The sequence below is a fragment of the Nycticebus coucang genome, chromosome 22 (assembly GCF_027406575.1).
Source record: "Nycticebus coucang isolate mNycCou1 chromosome 22, mNycCou1.pri, whole genome shotgun sequence".
Lineage (NCBI taxonomy): Eukaryota > Metazoa > Chordata > Mammalia > Primates > Lorisidae > Nycticebus > Nycticebus coucang.
In genome coordinates, this window is record NC_069801.1 from 25,023,883 (window position 1) to 25,036,254 (window position 12,372).

The following is a 12,372-nucleotide window of genomic DNA, read 5'->3' on the forward strand; positions in this document are numbered from 1 at the left end:
GGCATCATAGCTCACAACAACCTCCAACTCTTGGACTCTAGCCATCCTCTTGCCTCAGCCTCCCAAGCAGCTGGGACTACAGCTGCCCACCACGGGGTCTCTCTTGCTTAGGTTGGTCTTGAACTCCTGAGCTCAAGCAGTCCACCTGCCTCAGCCTCCCAGAGTGCTAGGATTATAGGCATGAGCCACTGCACCCAGCTGGAAAAAGAAAGATTATTTTGGGAGGAAGAGCAAAGAAATTGTAATAAACATTTATTGATGCAAGGTGGCGCCTGTGGCTCAAAGGAGTAGGGTGCCCCCATATGCCAGAGGTGGCGGGTTCAAACCCAGCCTCTGCCAAAAACTGCAAAAAAAAAACAAAAACATTTATTGATGCTTATTGTGTGTCAAGCCTTGGGCTAAGGTGCTGGAGAACAAACACACAAGATATTGAAACTTAAGGGCTCACTCTCTAGAGGAGAAACATACATGTATAATACAATAAATTGCGATGAGTACTTGGATTGAAGTGAGTATAGGATTCAGTTAGTTTGAAAAGGAGAGTGATTGAGGGTGATGCTCTTAAGTTAAATATTTTCTTTCTTTCTTTCTTTTTAGGGACAGAATCTCACTATGTTGCCCTCCGTAGAGTGTGGTGGCATCACAGCTCACAGCAACCTCAAACTCTTGGGCTTGAGCCATTCTCTTACCTCAGCCTCTGGCACCCACAACACCCAGATATTTTTTGGATGCAGTTGTCATTGTTGTTTAGCTGGCCCGGACTGGTTTCAAACCCACCAGTCTGGGTATATGTAGCCGGCACCCTACCCACTGAGCTACAGACGCTACCATGTATTTAAAAAAAATTTTTTTTTTTTTTTTTGAGGCAGAGCCTCAAGCTGTCGTCCTGGGTAGAGTGCCATGGCATCACAGCTCACAGCAACCTTCAATTCCTGGACTCAAGCGATTCTGCCTCCACCACAACGCCCGGCTGTTTCTTTTGGTTGCAGCCGTCGTTGTTTGGTGGGCGCAGGCTGGATTTGAACCCGCCAGCTCAGGTGTATATGGCTGGCGTCTTAGCTGCTTGAGCCACAGGCGCTGAGCCTTTTTTTAATTTTTAATTAAACATTTTCTGAGTTTTGCAGGTGTTCTCTGTTATAGTAAAAGTAAAAAATAAAAGCTGTGACAACTGGAATGTTTATGCTCTGCTATAGGATTGTAAATTGGCAAACATGCTGCGTAAAAATGGCAGTGTCTGCTAAAGCTGATGCCATAAAAACCAGCTGTTCCACTCCTGTGTGGTAGAACTAATCATTTCCAAACAGAAATGCATATACTGCATTTGTCAACAGATGTGTACTAGAAAGTTCATGAAGTACCATGCAACATACAAGTTGTTCACATATGTGATATATAGTATCCATATAGCTTCCAGCTGATCTGACGGTGCCTAGAAAAAAGAATACTATACAGCAGTAAGAATGAATAATCCCGGGCGGCGCCTGTGGCTCAGTCGGTAAGGCGCCGGCCCCATATACCGAGGGTGGCGGGTTCAAGCCCAGCCCCGGCCAAACTGCAACCAAAAAATAGCCGGGTGTTGTGGCGGGCACCTGTAGTCCCAGCTGCTCAGGGGGCTGAGGGAAGAGAATCGCTTAAGCCCAGGAGTTGGAGATTGCTGTGAGCTGTGTGAGGCCACGGCACTCTACCGAGGGCCATAAAGTGAGACTCTGTCTCTACAAAAAAAAAGAATGAATAATCCCTAACCATTTACAATGTGGATGAATGTCACAAACAAGAGAAGCCAGACACACAAGTATCCATACTCTATAATTCAATTTATACCATTTATAAAAATAGGTAAAAGGAATCCATGTTGTTAGAAATCAGAAATAGTGATTACTCTTGGAAGAGAAATGGTGACTAGAAGGGAGCATGAGACAGGCTTCTGCGGTGTTCATAATATTCTGTTATTTTGATCTGAGTTCTGGTAACATCAGTATCTTTAAATTGTGAAAATCAAGTGAGTTGTATACTTATGATAAAAACTTCTATGTGGAAATTATATTAATACTTTGGTCAGAAGTCTAGACTTTTTTTTCTTTTCTTTCTTTTTTTTTTTTTTGAACCTGCCACCTCCGGCATATGAGACCAGCACCCTACCCCTTTGAGCCACAGGCGCCGCCTAGAATTTTTTTTTTTTTTTAATGCTATGGGAAAGAGAGGTGAAAACTAAGATGAGCCTTGAAATGTTTGGGTGTAGTGGAGTGGTGAGGTAGAAATAAAGCAGAGCATTTCAGACAAAGGGAACTGCTTGAATAATAGCACTAACCCATCTAGATAAGAAAAAATAGTCGTTTGGCCAGAGCATATTGTATAAGTAAAGATGAGGCTGAGAGAATATATTTGAAATAGCTTGGGAAAGGCCTTGAATGGTGAGGTCTGAATTTGGACTTAATTTTCTAGAAAGCCTTTGAAGGTCTTTTAACCCATGAGTGACCAGATAAGGGCTGTAGGGTATTTAGCATGGTGAGTAATTATATTTTCATCCTCTGTGCATTAGTGAGATGAAGCCTAGTCTTACTCATAATTGTTAATTCCAAGCATTGTCCTGAGTAAAAAAATTAAGCTATTTTATATCATTGTTTTCAATGCCTGTCTTGTTCTGCCTAACAGTTCTCCTTTTTTGTCTCTTTTTACTGCCCAAAACAAAAAACCCACCTACAGTATTTCTTTTGTAATATTTCTGTCCACATCTCTTAAGCAGGCCAGTAGTCAGTATCTTTTTCATTATAGGCAAGAAGAGAGGAGGAGGCGTTCCTTCCAGGATTACACTGGGCAGAAGATCACCCTCGAGGCTGTCCTGAACACTACCTGCAAGAAGTGTGGTTGTAAAGGTGAGACAAAGCCGCTGCCATTTCCACCTTTCTCTCCTTGTGGATGTACCCTTTACTGGATGAAGGAAGTGGCCCAATGTGAGTTTAGCTCACTCTATTTTTAGCCAAGTGATGTCTTCACCTGTTCATGCTGTGAACAGACTCACCTAAGAGTTTTTCTGTTTACTTTTCAGAATGCTGGCCCTGCCAGATCTTATACCACAATCAACCCCCCTCAGTCCAGCTGATGCTCTACCTGGGCAAGCTCCCTATGAATCATGTCAGGAGAGATAAAAGTGTTGAATTATGATTAATACTCTTAAGTTTTTTCTCCAAGGACAATTATTATTCTGCAAAAGTATCTTGGGGCAGCGCCTGTGGCTCAGTGAGTAGGGCACTGGCCCCGTATACCGAGGGTGGCGGGTTCCAACCCGGCCCCCGCCAAACTGCAACAATAAAAAAAAAAAATAGCCGGGCGGCACCTGTGGCTCAGTTGGTAAGGCGCCTGGCCCCATATACCGAGGGTGGCGGATTCAAACCCCGCCCCGGCCAAACTGCAACCAAAAAATAGCTGGGCGTTGTGGCGGGCGCCTGTAGTCCCAGCTGCTCGGGAGGCTGAGGCAAGAGAATTGCTTAAGCCCAGGAGTTGGAGGTTGCTGTGAGCTGTGTGAGGCCATGGCACTCTACCGAGGGCCATAAAGTGAGACTCTGTCTCTACAAAAAAAAAAAAAAAAAAATAGCCATGGGCGGGCACCTGTGGCTCAAGGGGTAGGGCGCCGGTCCCATATGCCGGAGGTGGCGAGTTCAAACCCAGCCCCGGCCAAAAAAAAAAAAAAAAAAGTTAAGTATCTTGGAAATATACATATATATATATATATATATATATATTTTTTTTTTTTTTTTTTTTTGTAGAGACAGAGTCTCACTTTATGGCCCTCAGTAGAGTGCTGTGGCCTCACACAGCTCACAGCAACCTCCAACTCCTGGGCTTAAGCTATTCTCTTGCCTCAGCCTCCTGAGCAGCTGGAACTACAGGCGCCCGCCACAACGCCCGGCTATTTTTTGGTTGCAGTTTGCCCGGGGCTGGATTTAGAACCTGCCACCCTCGGTATATGGGGCCGGCGCCCTACCGACTGAGCCACAGATACCGCCCAGAAATATATTTTTTAAAGATCCATGTTAAGCCCTTTCTTCCTCATCTTTATCTCTTTAATGTCAGAGTTCTGAATATAACATCCTTTTATGAATAAAGAATTAGGATAGTTACTTCCACTTAGCTCTATTTCCTCAGGTTTCCTTTAGTCTTATTCAAATATTAAAAAGCTCTTTCATTCTAACTTCCCTTATTGGTGCTATGATGAGAAGGATTGCCAGGTTCTCATTTTCAGATTGACCTCAATTTGTCACCCCTTCTCCCTAGCCTTCTATGCATCCAACTTTGTTTATTTTTCTACCATAACTGTTATTATATTTGTGCCCCGGTTGAAATTTTGGAGTTTTAAGCCCATACTTACCACTAATGTAGTGGGAGGAAGGGAAAACAAAATCGAAAGAATGCTTCCTTAGCAGATACTCCAGATATTTGGAAAATTCTATGATGTATTCCCCTTCTAGGCAACAGCCAGCTTTTGGATGCAGAGGTAACAACTAGTTTGCAAACACATAGCTTTTTGACAATCTCATACAATTCCTCTGTCCCTCTGAGACAGGACCTACCACAAGCTTAGACAGAACTAGCAGTCTAGAGCATAGCATCTGTTTTAGTGCCCCTCAATAGCACTATAAGCTCATAACAGTGGGGTCTCTTACTTTTCAGCCTATGTCCATCAGGCATTACTTAAGACAGAGAATAAAGGGAAGTGTAATTGTCCCAGTCAGCAAAGAGTACGTCAAAGGTGTAGTTGGTTTTGATGCATCAGAAAGAGCACAGGGCAGGGAGTCATGGAACCTGGGATAAGTTTTAGTGCTGCAACGTGACCTTGAGCTACTTCTCAACTCTAGGCCTTCGTATCCTCTGCACATGTAGGATGTTGGATTAGATAATCTCTATGGCCCTTGCCAGACCTGACAATCTGTGAATGTTCAGTGCCCTTAGGTGACTATGCCTGTCTCTCCAAGTGTTATCTTGGATGTGAGTGCCTATTTCCTAGCAGCTGCCTAAGAGCTGTATTCCTTTAGGGCTTGGCTTGCCACTTGACTCCCTCTGCTAAGCATCCTGCTCTAGGGAACAGCTTTTCATTGTCAGGATAAGTTCCAAGATAAATCTTTAAAAATTAATAAGCCCCATTACTAATGGAGTACAAGTCTGCGTCTTCATATCCTCTGTCATTTCCAGAGCAGCTCTAAGACTGTGTTTCTCACAGCTCTAAACCAGCTGCTAGTCTGGCTCTGCTTGAGTGAGCAATGCCATCTTGAGGTGATGGAAAATCTGCTCTGATCAAACGGCTGCTCTGAAAGATCTCAATAATATTTCCTGAAACAGACTCTTTCAGAAGTCTCTGGGGAAGATCCATCTGCTGAGAAGCAAGACTGCTTCCTCCTTCTCTACTCTTGTTTCTCTTCTGCAGGCCACTTTGCAAAAGACTGCTTCATGCAACCAGGTGGGACCAAATACTCTCTGATACCTGATGAGGAAGAAGAGGAGGAAGAAGCAAAGTCAGCAGAGTTCGAGAAGCCTGACCCCATGAAAAATTCTTCTAGAAAAAGAAAGAAAGTGAGTGCTGTTTTGCTTTGATTTTATTTATCATATTTTTTCAAGTTTTAAAATGAAGATATGGCTCGGCACCTGTAGCTCGGTGGGTAGGGTGCTGGCCACAAACACTGAATCTGACAGGTTCAAGCCTGGCCCGGGCCTGCTAAACAATGGCGACTGCAACCAAAAAATAGACAGACATTGTGGCGGGTGCCTGTAGTCCCAGCTACTCAGGAGGCAGAGGGAGGAGAATCGCTTAAGCCCAGGATTTTGAGGTTGCTGTGAGCTGTGACTCCCCCCCACCCCTGGCACTCTACTGAGGGTGACATAGTGAGACTGTCTCAAAATAAATAAATAAAATGAAGATATGAAAAGCCAGGTGTGGTGGTTCGTGTCTGTAGTCAGTCCCAGGTCCTGAGGAGGTTGAGGTGAGTGGATCACCTGAGGCCAGGAGTTTGATGCCCTATTGCTCTATGAATACACCTGTGAATAGCCATTATGCTCCAGCCTGGGCAACATAGGGGGACCCCATCTCTAAAAGGAAAAAATTAAAAATTAAAAAAAAATTAATGAAAATGTGCCGTTAGCAGAAATTTTAGAAATAATAGAAAACAAAACCAAGGCTGGGTACAGTGGCTCACGCCTATAATCCCAGCACTTGGGAGGCTGAGGTAGTTGGATTGCTTGGGCTCACAGGTTTGGGACCAGCCTGAGCCAGAGTAAGACCTTTGTCTCTAAAAAAATAGCCAGGCCATGTGGCAGGCACGTGTAGTCCAAGCCACTCAGGAGGCTGAGTCAAGAGGATCACTTGAACCCAAGAATTTGAGGTTGCTGTGAGCTAAGATGCACGGTATTCTACCAGAGCCTCAAGCTGTCACCCTGGGTAGAGTGCCGTGGCATCACAGCTCATAGCAACCTCCAACTCCTGGGCTCAAGCAATTCTCTTGCCTTCGTCTCCCAAGTAGCTGGGACTACAGGCACCTGCCACAAGGCCTGGCTATTTTTTTTTTTGGTTGCAGCCATCATTGTTATTTGGTGGGCCCGGGCTGGATTTGAACCCGCCAGCTCAGGTGTATGTGGCTGGCGACTTAGCCGCTTGAGCCACAGGTGCCAAGCCAGCTTTTCTTATTTTTTGTAGAGAGGGGGTCTTGTTATGTTGCCCAGGGTGGTTTTGAACTCCCGGCCTCAAGTGATTCTCCTATCTCAATCGCCCATGGATCTGCTAGATCTGCTAGGTATGAAGTCTTATGACCTGCTTAGTTAACCCACTATCCTGTTTTCCATTGCCCTTCATCTCTTAGAGGGATGGTCTCATGAACAAGGGCAGTAATTATCATCGTGCCTTTTTTGGTTTTTTCGTTCTTTTTTTTTAAAAAGAAGTTTTAAAATATGGAACGCTTCACGAATTTGTGTGTCATCTTTGCGCAGGGGCCATGCTAATCTTCTCTGTATTGTTCCAATTTTAGTATATGTGCTGCCGAAGCGAGCACAGTTTTTTTTCTTTTTTTGAGACAGGTTCTTCCTTTCTTTCCTAGCTGCAATGACACCATTATAGCTCACTGTAGCCTCCAACTCCTGGGCTCAAGTAATCCTTCTGCCTCCTTGTGTCTCCCAAGTAGCTGAGACTATAGGTGTGCTCCCACACTTGACACCTTATTTGTTTATAGTACCTTTGTGTATATGAACTTCTAATTCCTGAGTCCTCTTTGAATAAAAAAGGACTCTAGCAAATGGAAAAGAGTAAAATTTCCCTCATGATGCCCATTATTTCTACCAAAATATCATCTAGCATCCTTACCCTTTCACCTCTTTTTAATCCCCTCATATATATATGATCCCTGATTTCTGACCTCACTCAACTATTACTATAAAAGACAAATTAATTAATGAATATTCTTGGCTCATGGAAGGTACTCAGTAAATATTTATTGAATGAGTTACTGTGTGGTGATAAGGAGTTATTCTTTCCCTTGTTTGATGAGATTGGTTTAAGTTTGGAGGGGGTGGTACCAGGCTCCACTGCTGAATGTGTTTACTTTACATCCCCATCAGCACCTGCATGCTTTGCCCTAGAAGATATTCTGTTTGTCAGAATTATATTAGACATTTGTGTTCTCTTTATCTCCTAAGCAACAGTGTATGTAACTATGGCTTTCTTAAGTGTTTTGTAGATAGTAAATTTCAGTTAGTATTTGTGAATTGATTGATAAACCCTTTTCTTGATACTACCTTTTCTTTTTCAAGCCCAGGTAAACTTGTGCCTTGTAGGCAAGTTCTAGCTAGGAATCACCCTGTATCCTACTTCTCAAAAGTTATCTTAGAGAGGCCGGGCACGGTGCTGAGAATGACAAAGTGAGACTCTGTCTCAAAAAAAAAAAAAAAGTTATCCTAGTGAATCCATTTGAAAACCAAGTCATGGCTTGGCGCCCATAGCACAATGGTATAGCGCCAGCCACATGCACTGAAGCTGGTGAGTTCGAACCTGGCCCAGGCCTGCTATACAACAATGACAACTGCAACAAAAAATAGCCAGGCGTTGTGGCGGGTGCCTGTAGTCCCAGCACTTGGGAGGCTGAGGCAAGAGAATCACTGAAGCCCAAGAGTTTGAGGTTGCTGTGAGCTGTAACTCCATGGTACTCTACCAAGGATGACAAAGTGAGACTCTGTCTCAAAAAAAAAAAAAAAAATGGGGCAGCGCCTGTGGCTCAATGGAATAGGGCACTGGCCCCATATGCCAGAGGTGGCGGGTTCAACCCAGCCCCGGCCAAAAACTGCAAAAAAAGAAAAGAAACAAAACCTAGTCATTTTTTGAGATTCAGTCATCTCTCAAGACCAAATGCTTGTTTGCTTGATTGATTTCTAGCCATATCAGTGCCTTTTGGTTGGGGAGTATTAAGTTAGATGCTGCCTTTAATGTTATATCAGACAATTAAGTCACAAACTTATCCTAGAAAAAATGCTGCATACCTCATTGCTGAATATCACTACTGTCACCTTTGAAGTACTGCCGTTAGGAAGCTATGCACCAGTGCCAGTGCCTACTCCACCCTTCAAAGTAATTTTGGAACTCTTTCTCTGGGATGGCCATCAGAGCTGTCATTGTATGTCTGACAATTAAGTTCGTGAACTAGACCTAGAAAAAGTGCTTTGGGAGGTGGACTAGGTGTTGGATGTTGCTACATAGCTTTCCAAGAGAAGTATTTCAAGGGTGACTATAATAATAATCAGCAATGAGGTATGTAGCACTTTTACTAGCCTTGTAGACAGGTCTAGAAAAAAACATCTACTTTGAGATCCAGCCTGAGTCACTCAGGGTTCTACCACTTGGGCAAATCACTTAATCTCAATTAATGTCTCTGACATTGTAATTTTCATTCCTAAAAATATAGGGATAATTATGCCTACTATGTAGATTTGTTGTGAAAGTTAAATGAATTATATGTGCAAAGCACTAACCCAGCATCTAGAAAATTAAGTATTCAATAAATACTTGTTGTTATTATTCTCTTTTCTGTTTTAGCTTTTATTTTTGTTTTTCTCTCACACTGGGCTGCTGCTGTCCTGTTTCAAAACTACAGAGAAAATAATTGGACTAGCTACTCTAGCAAGGGGCATGTGCTTTTCTTAGCAGTCTTGGCGATATTTGAGCAGTGGCTTTTTTTTTTTTTTGAGATAGAGTCACAGTGCGTCGCCCTCCATAGAGTCCTGGGGCATCACAGCTCACAGCAACCTCCAGCTCTTGGGCTTAGGCAATTCTCTTGCCTCAGCCTCCCAAGTAACTAGGACTACAGGTGCCCGCCACAATGCCCAGCTATTTGTTTTTTGTTGCAGTTGTTGTTGTTTAGGTGGCCCGGGGTAGGTTCAAACCTGTCACCCTCAGTGTATATGACTGGCACCACAACCACTGTGCTATAGGTGCCAAGCTGAGCAGTGGCTTCTTTCTAGTGCCTCTCCTGGCCTCTTTGCCATGGCCTCAGACCTCTCAGTCATTCTTTTTTTTTTAATTTCAGCTTGCTTGTTCATTCTTTGTTTGAAGTTTTTTTTTTTTTTTTTTTACTGTTCTTCCTTTGGCAATTCTCTTTCCCTTTGCCTCCCCAGTTGCTGGGATTACAGACGCCCGCCACAATGTCCAGCTGTTTTTGATGTTAGTAGAGACAGGGTTTCACTCTGGCTTACTCTGGCTCATACTGGTCTCGAACCTCTGAGCTCAGGCAATCCACCCACCTTTGCCTCCCACAGCCCTGGGACTACAGGCTTGAGCCACCACGCCCGGACCCTTTTTTTTTTTTTAAGTTGGGCTCTCACTTTGTCACCCTTGGCAGAATGCCATGGTATCACAGCTCACAGCAACCTCAAACTCTTGGGCTCAAAAGTGATTCTCTTGCTCAGCCTCCCAAGTAGGTGGGACTACAGGCACCCATTACAATGCCTGGCTATTTTTAGAAATGGGGTCTCGGCTGTAGCTCAGGCTGGCTCAGGCTGATCTCGAACCTGGGAGCTTAGGCAATCCACCTGCTTCCGCCTCCCAGAGTGCTAGGATTACAGGTGTGAGCCACTGTGCCTGGCCTTTCTGAATCATTTTTTTACCTTTTATCTTCTGTTCCCTTTCCCACTGGAATGTATTATTCACTGGAGAGAAGCTCATTTCATTTTCTCACTCTGTCTTCCGTCACCCCAACTCCCAACTTTCCTCTGTAACTTCCGAAGTGATTGTTCTTTTGTTCTCTAGCTCATGGATACTCAATGAAAATGATGCCACCTGATGGAGAATTGGATTGTCTTTGTTTAGACTATGAAAGCTTTTTTGTGTGTTCAAGACTGAAGTCTAGAAAAAGACTATCTCTTCGTGTCCTTCTATTTAGCTAGAGTCTATGTTCCAGGATGCCAGAGCTCTCTAGAGGAATTTTTCTTTTCTCTCTTGAGAGAAAGCAAAGAGGAAATAGTGCCCAACTCTGCTAGAAAGTACAACAGCTTGCCACTTTAGCCTTGGTTGACTTACTTGATGTTTCTGTGTTGCAGTTTTTCCATATATAAAATGGAAATAATAAGTCATGAATTCTGAGCCTATCAAATTATTACTAAAATATGCTAAGGGATGCAAAAAGCTTGATAAAGTTCTTTTCAGGTGTAAGGTAGCATTATTACTTTCCTCATAATAAGCTGAGCAAGGCTTAGGAGGAACTGCTTTCAGATGCTATACTCTCTTATTTACTTTCCCAGAACCCTATCCTATGTAAGGGGCAGAGCCCAGTGAGGCTGCCAAGTCTGAGATATCCTGTGATAGACTTCCATGGTCTTGCCATCCACAGAGATGCAGCAACGTAACTAAACTGTTGATTTGCCAACTCTTAGCTCTTTGTAGTCATGATTGCCATAGCTTGGCAGTGTGGGTCTGGAAAGCTTTTTGCACCCTACTCTACTCTGTTTGAGGTGGCAAGAAGGAATTTTTATTTCATCTCCTCTTAAAACTTTTTATTATTATTATTTAATCATAACTGTGTACATTAATGTGATCATGGGGCACCATACACTGGTTTTCCTCTTAAAACTTTGACTCAGGCTCAGCACCTATAGCTCAAGTGGCTAAGGCGCCAGAACTGACAGGTTCAAATCCCACCTGGGCCTGCCAAACATCAATGACAGCTACAACCAAAAACTGGCCGGGCGTTGTGGCGGGCACCTGTAGTCCCAGCTACTTGGGAGTCTGAGGCAAGAGAATCACTTGAGCCCAGGAGTTGGAGGTTGCTGTGAGCTGTGATGCCACGGCACTCTACCCAGGGTGACAGCTTGAGGTTCTGTCTCAAAAAAATAAATAAATATAGCCGGGCGTTGTGGCGGGCACCTGTAGTCCCAGCTACTCGGGAGGCTGAGGCAGGAGAATCGCCTAAGCCCAGGGGCTGGAGGGTGCTGTGAGCTGTGTGATGCCATGGCACTCTACCTAGGGCGATAAAGTGAGACTCTGTCTCTAAAAAATAAATAAATAAATAAATAAATAAAACTTTGACTCATCTACTGTTGATCCTTAGCCAGACTACCAGAACCTCCTGGGAGATAATGAGAAGAAAAGTAACTTCTAGCTACTACTAAGTGCCTGTAATATATCAGATATTATAGTTAGTACTTATCTTGTTTAATTTTCATAGCATTGTTTGAAGTAGGTACTTATTATTTCCAATTTACTTAAATGAAAACTGAAGTTCAAAAAAGTTAAGTCATGGGCGGTGCCTGTGGCTCAGGGTAGGGCTGTGGCCCTATATACCAAGGGTGGTGGGTTCAAACCCGGCCTCGGCCAAACTGCAACAAAAAATAGTCAGGCATTGTAGCAGGCGCCTGTAATCCCAGCTACTTGGGAGGCTGAGGCAAGAGAATCACCTAAGCCCAGGAGTTGGAGGTTACTGTGAGCTGTGACGGCATGGCACTCTACCGAGGGCAATAAAGTAAGAGTCTGTGTCTAAAAAAAAAGTTAAGTCCCTTATTCTAAGTCACATAGTGAGTTAAATCATAGCTAGAATTTGAACTTAATTCTATCTTGTTCCAAAATTATTGTTCAGCCACTCAGACCTTGAGTCCTCCCACTGTATAATAATAGAAAGAAGAGCCATGTGCTCCATAAGAAAATTCAGATCTCCATTCAGATCAGCTACATGCAGATCCCAGTCCCGCCTGTGTCATCTGGGACAAGTGGACAAGCCACAGATGCTATCTCATTAAACCTTCACCACAACCAGAGAGGCACTGTTCTTATTGCCTCCATTTTATTGAGGAGATAGACTTCAGTGATGTGAGATGGCCCGAGATTATGGAATAGCAAACGGCAGAGCCAGAACT

At 43.7% G+C, this 12,372-nt stretch overlaps 1 protein-coding gene and 1 non-coding gene across 5 annotated transcripts in view; one reads left to right on the forward strand and one right to left on the reverse strand.

The window, feature by feature from the left end:
* Window positions 1-12,372, forward strand: part of ZCCHC17 (zinc finger CCHC-type containing 17) — a 73,850-nt gene that overhangs the window by 55,639 nt on the left and 5,839 nt on the right. For all 4 annotated transcript variants that reach the window (XM_053576854.1, XM_053576855.1, XM_053576856.1 and 1 more), the window contains 2 exons: window positions 2,773-2,873; window positions 5,420-5,565. In XM_053576854.1, the coding sequence (XP_053432829.1) occupies window positions 2,773-2,873; window positions 5,420-5,565 (247 nt within the window). The remainder of the gene's footprint in view (window positions 1-2,772; window positions 2,874-5,419; window positions 5,566-12,372) is intronic.
* On the reverse strand, window positions 6,928-7,034 carry LOC128575773 (U6 spliceosomal RNA). Its single transcript, XR_008377165.1, has one exon. It is a non-coding gene; the product is annotated as a U6 spliceosomal RNA (small nuclear RNA).